This window comes from Fukomys damarensis, unplaced genomic scaffold (assembly GCF_012274545.1).
Source record: "Fukomys damarensis isolate Sample0158 unplaced genomic scaffold, DMR_v1.0_HiC HiC_scaffold_16, whole genome shotgun sequence".
NCBI lineage: Eukaryota > Metazoa > Chordata > Mammalia > Rodentia > Bathyergidae > Fukomys > Fukomys damarensis.
Window position 1 is genome coordinate 88,048,391 of NW_022900928.1, and position 15,451 is coordinate 88,063,841.

General features: G+C 48.7%; 2 protein-coding genes across 4 annotated transcripts in view; one reads left to right on the top strand and one right to left on the bottom strand.

Moving 5' to 3' along the window:
- Prkag2 (protein kinase AMP-activated non-catalytic subunit gamma 2) overlaps positions 1-15,451 on the top strand; it is a 243,229-nt gene that overhangs the window by 116,054 nt on the left and 111,724 nt on the right. The window lies entirely within an intron of this gene.
- On the bottom strand, positions 996-5,168 carry LOC104871573. 3 transcript variants are annotated; one of them, XM_010637538.2, is made up of 5 exons: positions 5,039-5,168; positions 4,062-4,164; positions 2,816-3,133; positions 2,541-2,697; positions 996-1,228 (listed from the first exon to the last, which is right to left on the bottom strand). In XM_010637538.2, exons 1-5 carry the CDS (start codon positions 5,053-5,055, stop codon positions 1,170-1,172), a joined length of 654 nt encoding a protein of 217 aa, XP_010635840.1. In that variant the 5' UTR covers positions 5,056-5,168; the 3' UTR covers positions 996-1,169. The 3 variants fall into 3 exon arrangements, with proteins under 3 accessions (XP_010635840.1, XP_010635839.1, XP_010635838.1); XM_010637537.2 differs by having other exon boundaries at positions 996-1,804; XM_010637536.2 differs by having other exon boundaries at positions 996-1,804; positions 2,541-3,133.

The following is a 15,451-nucleotide window of genomic DNA, read 5'->3' on the forward strand; positions in this document are numbered from 1 at the left end:
TTGGCAGCTTGGTGTCCCTTTTCCTTGCTGTAGTTCCCTGCATGTAACTACAGCCACTGGCATCAGGGACCTGTGGCCCTATGGGCCCTGGTTCTTTCCTCATTCCATTACCCCACTCCTGCAATCAGCCTTTGGCTGTCCTCAGAGGCCATGTCCCCAAGAACTTTGCTTTCATAATTAATTCATGCTACGGTTTTGTTTTCCAATAATTTGATGTGGTACCTTCTCAAGAGTATTTTTAATTGGAATGGTCAGGCCTAGGAATGCTTCCGTCCCAAGCAATAAATGATTAACAAGCAAATGTTAAACTTCAGAGTTTGCCTGTGCTCACAGTGGATATGGCAGTGTTTGGCCAGCTCGGCAGCAGATGAGGAGGGAAGAGGAGCATGAATAAAAGATAAGTCAGACAGGCACCAGAGACCCAAGCTGGTGAGCGCTGGAGTGGGCTTGTTCTTTGGGTTTTTTGTTTTTTTTTTTTGTACCAGGGATCAAACTCAGGACCTTCTGCTTGTACTCAGTGGAGTGGGCTTGTTCTGCAGAGCGGATTCTCAGGTTCAGTGTGACCTGTGCCTCAGCCCATCCTGTAAACACTCACAATGGCACAGAGCTTTTGCTTGCTTCTTGCATATGATAGAACAATACTGTCCAGCCACACGTTTGACAAATGGAAGTGCTCTGGATCTATGCTATCTACTGTACCGCCCCTGGCTATCTGTGGCTGTGGAGCTCCAGTGTATCTGCGATTGTGCAGCTGCATGCTTTCTTGGGGTTGCTATAACAAAACATCACATGGAGGGATATGGGATAAAAGAAAATAAATTATTTTTAAAAACACCACAAACTAGGTGACTTAAAACATCAGGGACTAGCTGGGCATGGTGGCACACACTATAATCCCAGCAGGGAGAAGGCTGAGGCAGGAGGATGGCAAGCTCAAGGTCCACCTGGGCAGCTTAACGAGACCCTATCTCAAAATAGAAAATAAAAAGGGCTGAGGAAGTAACTCTGTAAAAGGCCCTGCTGGCCCTGGGTTCGATCTTCAGGACTAACTCTCACAGTTGAGGAGGCCAAAAGTCTGAGACCAAGATGTGAGGTGCTTCCGTGGTCTCTCTGAGGAGGAGCCTGTGCTGCTGCTGTGGCTGTTCTTGGTGGTCCTTGCGCCTGTGTTCTTATAGATGCAGCACCAGACTCCTGCCTTCTCCCCTTGGCTTGGTAACATCTTCTATCCCTTAGGGGGACACCAGTCATGGCTTAGAGCAATCAAGTGTGTCCACATTCCAACTCTATCACCTCTGCAGTGGCTCCATTTTTAAATAAGGCCCCGGTCACAGGTGCCAGGGGTGAGTACTTCATTGTGTCATTTTGGGGGGACCCGGTACAGCCCAGCAAGTGAAGAACCAAACTTTTAATTTTCTTTCATTTGAAATGTCAATAGCCACACATGGCTGGGGGCTGCCTCTTGACCAGCGCAGCAATAGACCAGGACAGAATTTGGATTATTTAGTGTTTATATTCAGAGCCAGCCTTGGCCTGGCAACAGTGTCTGTCCCCCAGCCAGTGTCACTCGCTTCCTGCAATGGAGCTGCCCTGAGCCAAAGCCCCTGAGGAGGGTGGGGGGATAACTGTCAGCCAACAGAGGCAAGAAGAAAAGGGCCCTCTCCTAGGACAAGGGGCCAGGTCCCAAGCATCTGGCAGGACTGCAAAGGGCCAGTGCCGCGGTTCACGTACTCCTGCCACGGTGTATGTGTGGCATCCCAGAGGGAACCTGGAGGCCAGGCTTGAGACAGTTTGTTGGGAAACCATCCTAGAAAGCGCCGTGAGGGACGGGAAGTGGCACGGGGAGCAAGAAGAGTCAACGCAAAGCCTGTTGTTGACAGGGTCACCAGCCACACAGGGACTTAGCACACTACTACTAAAAGTGCCTCAGAATCACCCCAGAGGTCAGGGATGGAGCATTTTTCCCCTTAGGTGGCTGGAGCTCGCCCAATTGAGGGCACCAAAGGAATCTCTTGGACAGAACTGAGGCAGGAAGCAGACGTTGCCTAGGGGAATGTGCCCAGCTGCTGTTGCCCTTGGAAGGCGGCCAGCACCTTTGGGACAAGGACCAACAGGGCTCTCTTCATAGGGGTCAGGAGAGAGGAAGGCACCCAAATGTGCATCCCTCTGCTTCGACTCCATCACGCCCACCCGCCCTAGCACACCCACCTATCTGCCACAGCCGCCTACCTGACTCATTCAGGCTCTTCTCACCCTGCCCTGATGGCTGCGGCAGCCACTGCCAGGGTTCCTTGGCCAGGTCACCCACACTCCTGTCTGCACACAGCTTGCCGCCTCCACTGTCCCTTTGTGAATCTGTAAGCTCTCTCCCAAGGCCTCTCCTTCCCCTGCACCCACCTTGTTCTGACCACTTCAGGCTCCCCAGGTCTCAGCTGGTTCCCACAGGTCCCCTGGGAACTGGCCCTGCACCTCTCCCTCCCCCGACGCCCCAGTCCCCCACCCCCACCTCAGGCTGCAGCCCCTGACTCCTGTGCCTGACTCACCTCCGTCCTGCTGACCCAGACAGTCCCGGCCACCTTGGTCTGCACACCCGCTGAGGACCATCCAGTTTCTGTCTCTTCCACAGAGTGCATGGCCGATGAGCAGAGCAGGGAGCCCTCCCACAGGTGCCAGTGTCTGGCTGTCCTCTGCTGGGAACAGCTGCAGGGCCATCTGCCTGAGCTTGCTGCAGCCTGAGACCAGCTGGTCCCCCACTTCCCTTCCCCTCTGGCCTGAACACTTCAATCTTTTTCTCTTGGGGTTGACCGACCGTTCTTACCTGACTTGGAGGGAGAGAAGAGGTTTGCCCAGCCATGCCCTCCCCAGCACCTCTAACCTCCTTCCACTCCAGGATCAGTGTTATTTTGTTTTGCCTTTTTAGTCCGTGTTTGTAGTATATACTTGACACATCTTCATTCTTTTTTGGTCCCTTTCCCTTTTGCCAAAGCTCTGTACTGTGTTTTTGAAAGTTTGATATGAGAGTGGGAGGTAGAGCTGAGGGGAGCTTCTCGAAACTGTCCTTCAGAGGCGGGTGGTCTCCTCCAGGCTGGAAGGAGGTCTTGGCTCTGAGTGCTGATATTAAGGGTGAGGCCAGGGTCTGCAGGGAAGGGCTGGCTTTACTCCCTCAAAGCCCCCACTTTCCCTCCTGACCCGGCCCCACCCCCACCCCAGCAGCCACTTCGCCACATCCACATTAAGGTCCCAGGGTGCTGCGCCATCCTCAGTCTGGCTGGGGAGCCTGGCACTGTCATGACTACTGAAGTGGCCTCTATGAAAGCTGCTGCCCAGTGGCTCTGAGCAGGGCTGGAAGGGTGCACACTTTCCTCCTAAGCCGCTAGCTAGGCTGCACCTCGGCAGAAGCATGCTCTGCATGTTAAGGAAACAGGAGAAGAAAGGAGGAGGAGGAGCTCAGGGAGAGGAGAACAAAGGCCTGCGAGCTACTGGCAGCCCTGGCGGGCTGTGGAGGAGGCTCCCACCCAGGCTAAGCCCCTAGGCAACTCCAGCAGGCAGCGTGGGACCTGTGCCTGCAGGCACCTCAGAGAGCTACTATCCTTATACATACAGTGGGGTCTACTTCCTCTACCCACGAGAGCCCAGAGCGGATCCTCCAGAGGAGGTGGTGCCCACCTGGCTGCAGGGGACCAGGTCCTGTCTGCAGGCTGCCCTTGCAAGTCACTTGAATGAGGAAAGGGACTGGTGACCAGGGCTTTAATTTATACAACACAGTCATCCAACTGAGCCAAGCTGCAGGCTCCTTGCACAGGGACACAGCCCACCCCTCCTGTTATGTTACCACGGCATCCTCACTAGGTATCATGTAAATGTCACATTTCCCTTGGCAGAGCTTCTCAGGTGGCACATCAGAAACTTGGCTGTGGAGGGCAAGAGTGGCTGACGTCCCCTGGGCTCAATCCCAGCCTCAGGCCTGCAGACTGGCCTGGGTCCTGTGACCGGGCTCTGCCATCCCTCACAGAACCACGTCCCAGAAGGAAGGACCTACACTGGCCCAGGCTAAGATGGCATACCTTGCTCAGGAGGGACTCCAGCAACCCCAGGGAGTGCTTAGGACCAGGATATAAGTCACTTATTCCTTGGGCTGGGTCCATGATTGTGGTTACAGAAGAAGAGCTATAGACAGAGAGGGACAAAATAAGAGCCAAGCAGAGGCCGAGCCAGGAGGGAGTTTTCAAGAAATCGCTTTGTGTGTATATGCACAGCAGAATATTACACACACACTATAGAGCGTGCATGAGGACACATTAGAGGAATTGTCCCAAAAAGACAAATACGAGAGCCAGGCATGGTGGTGAGTGCCTGTGATCCCAGCACTTGGGAAGGTGAGGCAGGAGGATCACACTGTATTTGAGACCAACCTGGGCTACATAGCAAGTTCAAGACCAGCCTAAACTATATAGCAAGACCACATCTCAAAAAAACAAATAGCACTAAAAAAAAAAAAAAAACCTGTACTATTCATATGAGTTCCCTAGAGTCCTAGACAGAGAAAGTAGAATAGGGGAACCAGGGGCTGGGGGAGGGGAGGGGAGGGGATTACTGTTACATGGACCTGAGTTTTGGGGTGCACAAGTAAAGGGCCCAAGATTGCCAGCATGCTCAGTGCCTTTGAGCTGTGTGCTTAAAAATGGCAAATCATGTGCTACGTGCCTTTTAACACATTAAAAATAATTTTTAAAAGAAAATTAGACATTTGATCACCAGTTTCAGAGGCCCCTACCCCTGCTGGGAGCACTGAGTGACAGCTGTGTCTACCTAGAGGCATCATAGACAAGGCCCTGAGAGCCAGGCCCCCAAGTTAGGACCGGCCTGCATCCCCCACCCACTGGGACCCTCTTCCTCCCCCAGCCAAAATATTCAGCTCTCCCCTGTCCTGCTCCTTTCAGTGGGTCACTGGGGCAGGAAGCAGACACCAGCAGTCAGGAGGGGTCTAAGGGGCCTGAGTGACAGCTGTCTGACCTCAGATTGCCAAGGAACCCTGCCCCACCTCTGTAGTGGCTCCATTCTGTCTCCTGGGGGAGATGACCTTGGGAGGAGATGACCTTGGGGCCAGAGGAAAGGATCCCAGCTTTTCTTCTCACTAGTGCACTTAGATGAGCTTACTGCTGTGCTGGGGTGTGTTGGGCTTTTGGTTTGTTTGCTTGTTTTGGTTTTGGTACCAAAACAACTTGGAACTTGGAACTTGGAACTTGGAACTTCAAACTTGGAACCTTGCACTTGCAAAGCAGATGGCAGAAACACTGAGCTAAATACCCAGCCCTGTGCTGGGGTGACTTCATCAGAAATGACTCCAGGTTGCTGGTGGGCCCCCATGGCAGAGATCAGGATCAGCCCCCACCCACATTAGAGCACTTTCTGTGAGACAGGACGATTGAGGGATGAAGTACACACAGACAAATCCACTTTCCAGTGCTGTGTTCTGACAAAGGCACAGTTGTATAACCCCACCACAGAGCCACAGGGTAAGTGTCACCCTACAGTCCCCACCGTGGTCAGCTTCCCTCTATCCACAGCAAACGCTGGCTTCTTTTTCTGTCCCCTCTGTTTTTACTGTTCTGGAATTGTCATAGAAATGGTGGGGGCGGGCATTACAATGGACCCTTGTCTTCCAAACTCGATCAGATTCCAAGGGCTGGTTGTAACTCAAGTTGGTTGTAGTCAATACAGCTGAGAACTGGATGTTTACCTGGGTACATGCTATACCCAACAAGAAGCAGATGAATCTTCCATTAGTCTAATTAACCCAAGTTGTTCTTATGTTAGGCTGGTTATAACTTGAGGGTCTACTGTACATAGCCCTTGAGATCTGGCGTCCTTCTCTTAACAAACATGCTTTGGATTTTCCCCATGCCTCTGTGTTGATCAAGATTCTTCCCCTTTTATTCCAGAGGGTGGTTCTGTTATGTGGGCACAGCAGGTCACTGGTTAACTTACCATTAAAGGATCCAGGTTGTTTCCAGTTTGGGGCAACTATGACAAAAGTAACTATGAATATTTGCATTCAGGTCTCATGTGAACACGCGTTCCTTTCATCTGTGAGTGACATTGCTAAGTGGGATGGTAAATGGATATTTGTTTCTTTTTTTTTTTCTTTTTCTTTCTTTCTTTTTTTTTTTTTTTTTTTTTTTTTCAAAAAATTTTTTTTTTTTTTTTTTTTTGGTACCGGGGATTGAACTTGGGTCCTTGTGCTTGCAAGGCAGGCCACCGAACCGCTGAGCTAAATCCCTGGCCCCTGGATGTTTGTTTCTATAAGAAACTGTTGAGCCACCTTCTAAAGCAGCTGTATCGTTATGCATTATGTACTAGGTTTATTGTTCAGATTATCACCAGCATTTAACATTGTTGGATTTTTTTTTAAATGTTGGCTAATCTTACACCTATAATATAATATCTTACTGTGGCTTTAAGTTACATTTCTCTAATGAAGGATGATGCTTTCCACATGTTTATCATATGTGTATCTTCTTTGGTGGCATATCTAAGTTTTGGTGGCCTAATAACTTTTTTGTTGTTTTTTATTATGATTGAATTTTAATAGTTCCTTATGGATACAAATGAATACAAGGCTTTCATTGTTTATATGATTTGCAAATATTTTTCCATGCCATTTCTTTTTTCATTTTCTTTGTTAATTTTTTTTTTTTTTTTTGAGCCACTATGTGCTCACTATGTAGCCCAGGCTGGCCCTCAAACCCACTGTGATCCTCCTGCCTCAGCCTCCTCAGTGCTGGGATGACAGGTGTATATCTCACACCCAGCTTCTTTTTTCATTTTCTTTTTTTGGGTTGTTTGTTTTTTTGTTTTGTTTTGTTTTTTGAGATAGGTTCTCACTATGTAGTTGAGACTGACCTGGAACTCACTATGTAGCCCATACTGGTCTCAAACTCACAGCGATCCTCCTGCCTCAGCCTCCCAAGTGCTGCGATTACAGGCATATGCCACCACGCCCAGCATCTCTTTTCATTTTCTTAACGGTGTGGTTTAAAGTTTTTAATTTTCATAAAATCCAGTTTGTCCATCTGTTCTCTTGTGGCCATGTCTACTGGTAACTTTGTTTGAAAAGGTGTCCCACATAAGCACTGCAGGTACCTCCTGGGCAGGGACTGTGCCGAACACCACACATGGTGTGCAGGAGGTGCTGTGACAATCAGGGCTCACACCCCAGTGAGACCAGCCCCAGGGAGAAGACAGTGCAAAGGCCTTGAGTCCTAACTGGGCCCATATGGATATGGGGGGCCTGCCCCACCTCCTCCCCAGTGTCTGCCCCTTTTCGTGTGCTGTGTACAGTGGCCATATCTGGCCAGCCTTCCTCAGAACCAAGATTAGCATGGTATGGACTGGGTGAAAACTGTGTAGAAAGGGGTCATGGGTCATCAGAGATGGACGGGGAGCTGATGTAGGGAAGGGGACTTTCCAAACCTGACAGCCCACTCATGGAGGGCTGAGTCTCCCTCACTGTGAAACAAGGTCTACATTGGGAGCATTAGGAATTCCAAGATTCCCTTATATTCTCTTGGATTTCAGTTCCCTTGGATTGAGTTGATCTGTCTCTAAAACACCAGAAAGAATTCCAGTGGGATGCTGTCTCTTTTATTACGGCCCCCGACTCCCAAGGTTGTTACCTTGAGGGACAGAGATAAACTTTAGGTTTGAGGTTCTGGCTTATCTTCGAAAGGAAGTAGCTAACTCATTTCCACCAGGAGACGCATGCTGTCTTCCACTGCAGCTTTCCTTTCCTCTCTTCCTCATGGAGACTATAGCCATCAACCATGCAGGCAGGTGACAGTGGTGTTCACAAGCCCTTTCTTCCAGTTGTGAATGAGGAGAGCTGACCTCTCAGGACAGAGCCATGGGCATGAGCTCCAGGGCAGAGCGGCTGGACCCTTTTCTGGCCTCCTCTCATCCAGAGGGCCCAGCCAGCTGGTGTCAGGTGATGTTGTTGGGTCAACAGAGCCCCAGGAGAGCCCTGATCACAGGCCCATGGAAGCCAGATGCAGCCAGCACCCTGGGAGGCCACCACCTGGCCTACCCAGGAGAGGTGGGTAGGGGACACAGAAATGGCCTCCTGCCTCCTGGCCTTGGTCACCTCCTCCTCCTTCTCCTCCTCCTCCTCCTCCTCTTCCTCTTCTTCTGCTGAGCATGGCATTTGTACCGTGCCCACAGAAGAGTGTGCTCTATCTCCCTAGGGAACTGCACCTGCGAAAGGCCAGGACACACCTGGGAGGGACAGGGGTTCATCCTCAGCCTCTCACTTGCCCTGAGCTAGAGCTGGAAGCTAGGGTGACCTATGCAAGGCCTGGGGTGAAGATACCCAGCCCAGGGAGGGGTTCAAAGTGGAGCATCAAGGCAGAGATGGCAGAGTTGCATTCTCAGACAGGGGACCCCCCTGTCCATGGGTGGGGAGGAGCTGCTGACATGGTCCTGGGCAGATCCAAATAGCTCAGTGGCAGAAAGTGTAGAAAACACTGGAGGCACAATTTTAGACTAAAGAGCAAGCTCAGGAAACTTAGTGTGGCAAGCCACAGTTAGGCATGGTCTAGATTTGTCATCACACTGATTGCCCACCTAATCCTCAGCCCCTTTTTCCCGGGAGGGTCCCTTGGAGATTTCTGAGTTTGTGGGTTCAGACAGCAGTACGGCCACAACTTCTCCTAGAAGTTGGCATGGTGGACTCAAGCTGCCCCACAGGAAAAGGAATAGTATGTTTTGAGACCCCTTGGAACTAATATTCTGAAGCCCTGGCTTTCAGCCTTGAGGCTCCCCTGATATTTCAGAAACAGAGTGAACAAGAAATGTGTTTTATTTAGTGATTTCATCAGATTGTCAGAAAGTTCTAGGGCCCCCAAAATTTTAAGAACCATTCCTTTCCCAGGGTCTTGGAAGCTAAAATTTTAAAATGTGATTAACAACCAGGAATCCCAAGAAGGGATAGAAGCAGGACAAATTTACTGGTTGATGCCTTAGAGATACTTCTATGCACCAGGCAGGCTGACTTTCCTGGAACAATTGGCTTGAACATTGATGTATTACAAACAGGCGTCTTGGAGAACTAAGGGTCCGAATGACCTTTCTGAACTTGCTTAGGAATCCAGCCCAGAAGCAGTGGCCAGGTGGAGGATTCCAGGTGTGGAGGAGAGGGGACACTAGAGAAGCAGCCCAGGCAGAGCCTGGCTGTGCAGACTGCAGACCTCATGCACCTGTGACTCCAGGCACTGCATTAGCCAGGGCCTTGCGTGCTCAGTCCCGTGACCTATACACACCATCTTCTCCCCAACCTTCCATAGTGTGAAAAGTCTCCGAATCAAAATAGAGTTGATGTGTCAAGCCCTAATGAAAGTAAATAAAGGCAGGAAATGTGTGTGACATTCCTACGTGCCTGACAGCTAGGTGTGTCATGAAAGAGTCAGCCAGAGCCATGGCTTTTACACAAAGGCCCTGCAACCTCACACAGCACACACTTCCCAAGGACATCTGCCCAGCAACTGCCTATCCAGTACTTGGGCTGATGCCACCCTGTATTGATCCCTGTAACCAGGATAATTGAGTCAAAGTAATTCACTGTTCACTGTGCCTTTAAAAATTCCCCTGGTCTCAAGCTCTTTGAATACGCATGTAGGTTAGCCTGGAGCAAGTTCCCATAGGCCACTCTACCATTCCCGAATACAGGCTTTGATCTGTGTTGTTCTCTCTCCTGACATTGTTTGGGTTGGCAGTGGTTATAAAGTCAATGTCTGAAACCTGAATGCTTGCCCTTGCCACAGTCCTGCTTCTGGGCCTAGTATGGACCCAGGGCCACCTCTTTTCCTCCTCTGTGAAAGGAGGTGATGAGATGATTGTTCCAAGGCATCACTGCTGATTCTAACCATGATCCTATAGATGCGACTATCTGGATTTGATCATGTTCAGCAGAATTGATCTACACAGCACCAAATGATACATTTGTGATTCTGCAAGTACCCATAACCAGAGGGGACACCCTCCCATTCTTAGCAAATTATTTTTTCAGAATCATTTCGTAGTGGAAATAACCTGTTCCTGAATGGCTTCTGAAGCTACTGATAGGTTGTTCCTCCCCCTCATTCCCTTTGGTATCAGCTTCCCAATACTCTGTGCTGTTTCTTCTTACTCGATGAGGACTCTGGGTTATGTTGGGTCCTTGGAGTGGAGCTCTGACCTCCAGCTGAGCTCAAGAGGGTACAGTTTTTCCAAAAGCCAGGGAAGACCACAGAGGCCAGAGCCATGGGCAGGGACTGACCTGAAGTTAGCCGTGCAAGGTTCTCATTTCCTTCTCCAAACCTGTTTCCCTCTACTTTGTTTTGTTGGTTGCTTGTGTATAATAGTGCTATCCCAGAGCCAACTACTAACTAACTAGATGCAGGATGCTATGGGTACACAAATCACCATAGAACTTTTTTTTTTTTTTCTGATTTCCTTTTAGGTGAATAAGAACCTCAAAAAAATCTAGAATGTCTCTGGCCCTGCAACCCTGAATGTGCCTGATCTCAGAAGATGAGATAAGCAGGGCTGGGCCTGGTTATTATTTAGATGGGAGAAAATATCATGAAAGAAGCATTTTTTTTTTTTTTGTAGACGTTTTTACCCTATGTGTTACCATAATCCTTCGACTCTAAGATAACTCAAATGTTTTCCAGTATATTTGGAATAGTTTCAATTACAAGATTGTAAAACATTCTTAGGGCCTACAACCAAAGTTGCAGCCAGAATCTTACTCTGAATTAATACATGAATTGACAGTGAGCTCAGGAGGGCCCAACACCACTGGGTCATGCAGATATCTATGCCAATCCTGCACCAAGAGCCTGAAGACTCTGCCCCTAGGAGAGGGGCCCGGTGGGGTGGGTCAGGTGGGGAGGACACTGTCTCCCAGGAAATGGGTGGTATCACAGCATTCTGAGCAGGATCTCTGTCTTACTCACTTTCCTTATCAGAACAAAATACATGACACCTGCAAGTTAAAGAAAGGGTTTATTTTGGCTTACAGTTCATAGAGGTTTCAGTCCATAGGCAGCTGATTCCAAGGCAGGACAGCATGGCCAGAGGGTATTCACAGAGGAAAAGCTGCTCACCTCGTGGCAGACAGGAAGCAAAGAGGGTCAACAGAGGAGGCTGGAAGAGAGATATACCACCTTTTCAACCAGTCTCCTCTGCCTAGCAACAAGTCAACTGTAAGCCTCATAATCGGTCACCTCCCAAAGGTCCTGCCTATGATTGCATGAGACTTTAGAGGAATATCTAGATCTAAACTAGAACAATCTGAAATTAGCCAGCTGGGAAGTCACAGGAAAACTCAGGACAGCTGACTGGCACCTCTGGCCCAGGGAGGAAGTGTGAGTCAGGGATTCTTTGAACATTGTTGTCCTCAGCTGCAAGAAGAGTGGCTTCCATCTGCAGGGAGCTTGGAGGTCAGCAAGAAGAGACCTGACTGTCTGTCTCTCCTCAGAGAAGAAAGCAGCTGTGAGAAAGAGTGGAGCCCCGAGGACAGTGGAGAATTAGCAGTTACTGAGAAGTTTCCTACCTGTAAAATGAGGAAGTTGGGTAAAAGCAATGGTTCCAAAGCCACCTAGAGTACCTTTAAAAACTCAGATCCCTAGGCTGCATCCAGCCCACTCAACCCAAGTCTTTGGCACCCAATAGTGGATTCCCAAAGGTCCAAGCAGTCTCAGGCCCTGCAGGGCATGGGAACTGTGGAGATTCCTTCCAGAGTCCCCACCTCTGGTCCCCTTGCTGGGACCCCTCTGCCTTGTGGAGCCTATGGACAACTCTTGATCAAACTCCACCTGGAAGGTGCTGGCAAGGCAGTTCCTGTGCAGGGCAGACAGGCAGTAACCTGCAGCCCTCTTGGAATTCAAAGGAGACACAGCTGCATTCAACGGGCCTTGGCACTGCAACCTGCATCACAGCTGTGTGTCCCAGGGGCCTGAGACTTGCTGCTTGACAAAGCCTGGCCAGGTCCACACCTCCTGGCCTGGTGTGCCTGAGCCACATGCTTAATGAGGCTGGTAGGCCAAGGATCTGCTCTGTGACCTAGATGCTGACCAGCCCTGGGTTTGAACCTGGCTCTGAACCTCCCTGGATGGGATTACAGCAGCATCTGATGGGACACACAGGGCAAGACAGAGCTACAGCTGCCATCTGGCTACCCCACAGGACATGCTCAAGTGCCCAATAGCAACAGAAGTCACTGGTGGGACTAGGGGTGGGGGCTCTAAGTACAGTTATTTTATTTTGTCATTAAACCAGAACAAACTGGCTTAATATGCTAGGTCTTTCTATGTCCCTGCCTACTTTCTCTAGTAAACTCTCTTCTACTTTATATATTAGTCAGCTCTTAATTGGTGACAACCAAAATTTTGGTTATCATCACAATCCAAATACCCAGCACCCACTAAACCTTTCCTTTAAGCAAGAAAGGTGTAATTTGGCTTACATTTTCAAAGGATTCAGTCCATGGCCAGCTGGCTCCAAGGCAGAAACATCACAGTAGAAGAGTGTGGTAGAGCAAAGCTGCTTTGATCATGGTGGCTGAAAGGCACAGCAGAGCACAATGCCAGAGAAGAAGGGGCCAGGGACCAGTTATAGTCCCCAAGGCCACACTTCCATGACCCACCCAGGCACACCAAGAAATGTGCTCTACCAATCCCCTAGGTGGCTTTGAAGCCAAATGAATCTACATCCAGCTTAACTGTCACATTACAGGACCCTTTTATCTGTTAGGTACACGGGGTACCTCATTAAAAGAAAGTTCTCTAAGATGTGACACAAAATTGGCCAATTCCAAGACATTTGTCCAACAAAATGGTGTCAAGGGGATATTAGGTGGCCTAGTGCAGGCCTGGGCACTTAGCCTGGCATTCCACTAATGATTCCTTCTTACAACAGCAAAAGAGGACAGCAAGCATGGAATGCGAACAGTGTATTTGAGATTTAATAAACACACTCATGCCATAAAACAGTAAGTGTTATTAATACATCTGAAGAAACAAAACAAAATCAAAGAAACATAACTCAAGGGGCAAATCATCTCTGAGGTTAATTATGCAGCAAACTTCTTCCTGCTCCTGCAGTTTCACTGCTCTTTCCCTCATTTGATTTTGATCTGATTTTGACACAGGTCTTACCTTTCTCGATAAAAGGGAAATTTCAAAGTCATGTTGTGGCAGTTCTCTGCTCAGGATTCTGCAAAATTAAACAAAATTGTCAAGCTCATCAGAGCAGAGTTCCGGCTTCCCAAAAGTGGGTGGCAGATGGGTGACTGCCGTGGGACAGTCCTGACGGGGGGTGCATCAGCACAAAGAGATTTTTCCTGGATTTGGGGGCCATAGCCTATGTCTTGATTATCTCGGGCCACGCTGGTCGATTCTGAATGTTACAATTCCCCTGGGATTCTATGATGACACAGCCATCACAATCACCTGTACCCACTGAGAGAAGATGTCTTGAGCCAGCATACACCCTGGATCTGCTCCTGTAGTCACATCCCCCTGGCACCCCAGCTTCGCACACTGCTATGAGTCTCTGTGATGAGTGATTAGTGTGCAAACACCCATGTAAACAAACCCCAGCCAGTATCAACTGCTAAGCCATTCTTCCCATGTGTCCTGAATAAGTCTGTCCTTGTCATTACAGCCCCTGTGCATACAAAGGCTCAGTGGCCCCAGCTCCTCTTTTCCTTCAGTGGAGGGGCTGTGGCACTCATGGCCATCTGGTCTACCTGGCATACCCTTGCCAAGGCGAGCAGTGACTTTGCTCTGAGGCCCACAGCTGGCAAGTGGAAAAACCCAGCCTAAGTGTGGGGCTCTGATGTTCAGCCTCGTATCCGCCCTGCATGGCTGTCCTATACACTGGTGTTTGCTCCTATCCAGTGGCACCTCTGTCCTCTGTTCTCTTCCCTATTCTCTCCAGACACAGGTCCCACCAGCACAGACAGCCAGACCCCATGAAGTCACCAGCTCCTGGCTCCCTGGTGTCTGGAGCCACTGGTGTGGAGCTCTGTGTGGCTGCCAGGGACAATTTCTGTCAGTCACTGGGCCTATTCATGGGGCCTGGCTACAGCCCTGGAGAATCAGAGGCATTGTTTACCCTCAGGCCTGAGGCAGCCCCACAGGGACCCCCATTATGGAGGGAGGGTGTCTTGGGAAGACATCACCAGGGGACCTCCCTGTCCTGTGGCCTGTTTTATTTTTTTAATAGCAAAACCTTTACTGGTACATTTTAGGCATACATAATGATAACATTCCTTGTAAGAAACTTGTACCTGTCCATGTACATCCTTCCTCTTTTTTCCCATCCTCCCTCCCCAAAAGCCCTCTCCCCTCCCTATGTACAAAATCTTTGCTTCCATTTTTCTTTCTGTTTTCCCTTTTCCGTCCCTTTCTTCCTTTCTCTCTCCTGTCTCCCTTGTTCCTCTTCCCATGTGAACATTTTCTTCCAATTTCTCAATGTCTTTTATACATTTTAGTCTTTATTTCCACTTTTGGTCTTTCACACCAGAGAAACACTGCGGTATTTAAATATGTGTGTCCAATTCATTTCACTTAGTATAGTCTCAAGGTGCATCCACATAGCTATAAATATCTGAAGCTCATCCTCCTTTATGGCACAGTAGTACTCCATTGTATAAAAATACACATCTTCTTTATCCACTCATCTGTTGATGGACATTTGAGCTGTTTTCAAGATTTAGCTGTAAACCACACTGTGCATATATCACTGTGGTATGATGTTTTTAATTCTTTTGGGAAGATACCAAGAAGGGGAATAGCTGGGTCAAAAGGAATCTCTAGGGCCGGGGTTTTAGTTCAGTGGTTCTGGCGACTGCCTTGCAAGCATGAGGACCTGAGTTCAATCCCTGGTACAAAAAAAAAAAAAAAAAAGACTTTCAAATGGAACCTCTAGTTTTAGTTTTTTGAGAAATCTCCATACTAATTTCCACAATGGTTGCGCCAGTCTACACTCCTACCATCAACAGAGAAGGTACTTTTTCCTCACATCCCTGCCAGCATTTGTTACTGATTTCTTGATGACAGCTATTCTTTCTGAAGTGAGATGGAATCTCAGCATTGTTTTGATTTGTATCTTTCCCGTGACCAGTGATGTTGAACATATATTTTTTTGCCATTTCTACCTCTTCATCTGAAAAGTGTCTATTCATTCCAGGTGCCCATTTTTGGATTGGGTTTTTTAATTTAGGGGGATCTGAATTTTTTTTCAGTTTTTTAACATTTTCTAGGGAGTAGTCCTTTGTCTGATGAATAGCCAGTAAAAAAAAAATTTTACCACATTGTGGGTTATCTCTTCACTCTGTTAGTTGTTTCTCTGCTGTGCAAAGATTTTTAATAAGTTAACGTCCCAGTTGTCAATTCTTTGTAGTATTTCCCAT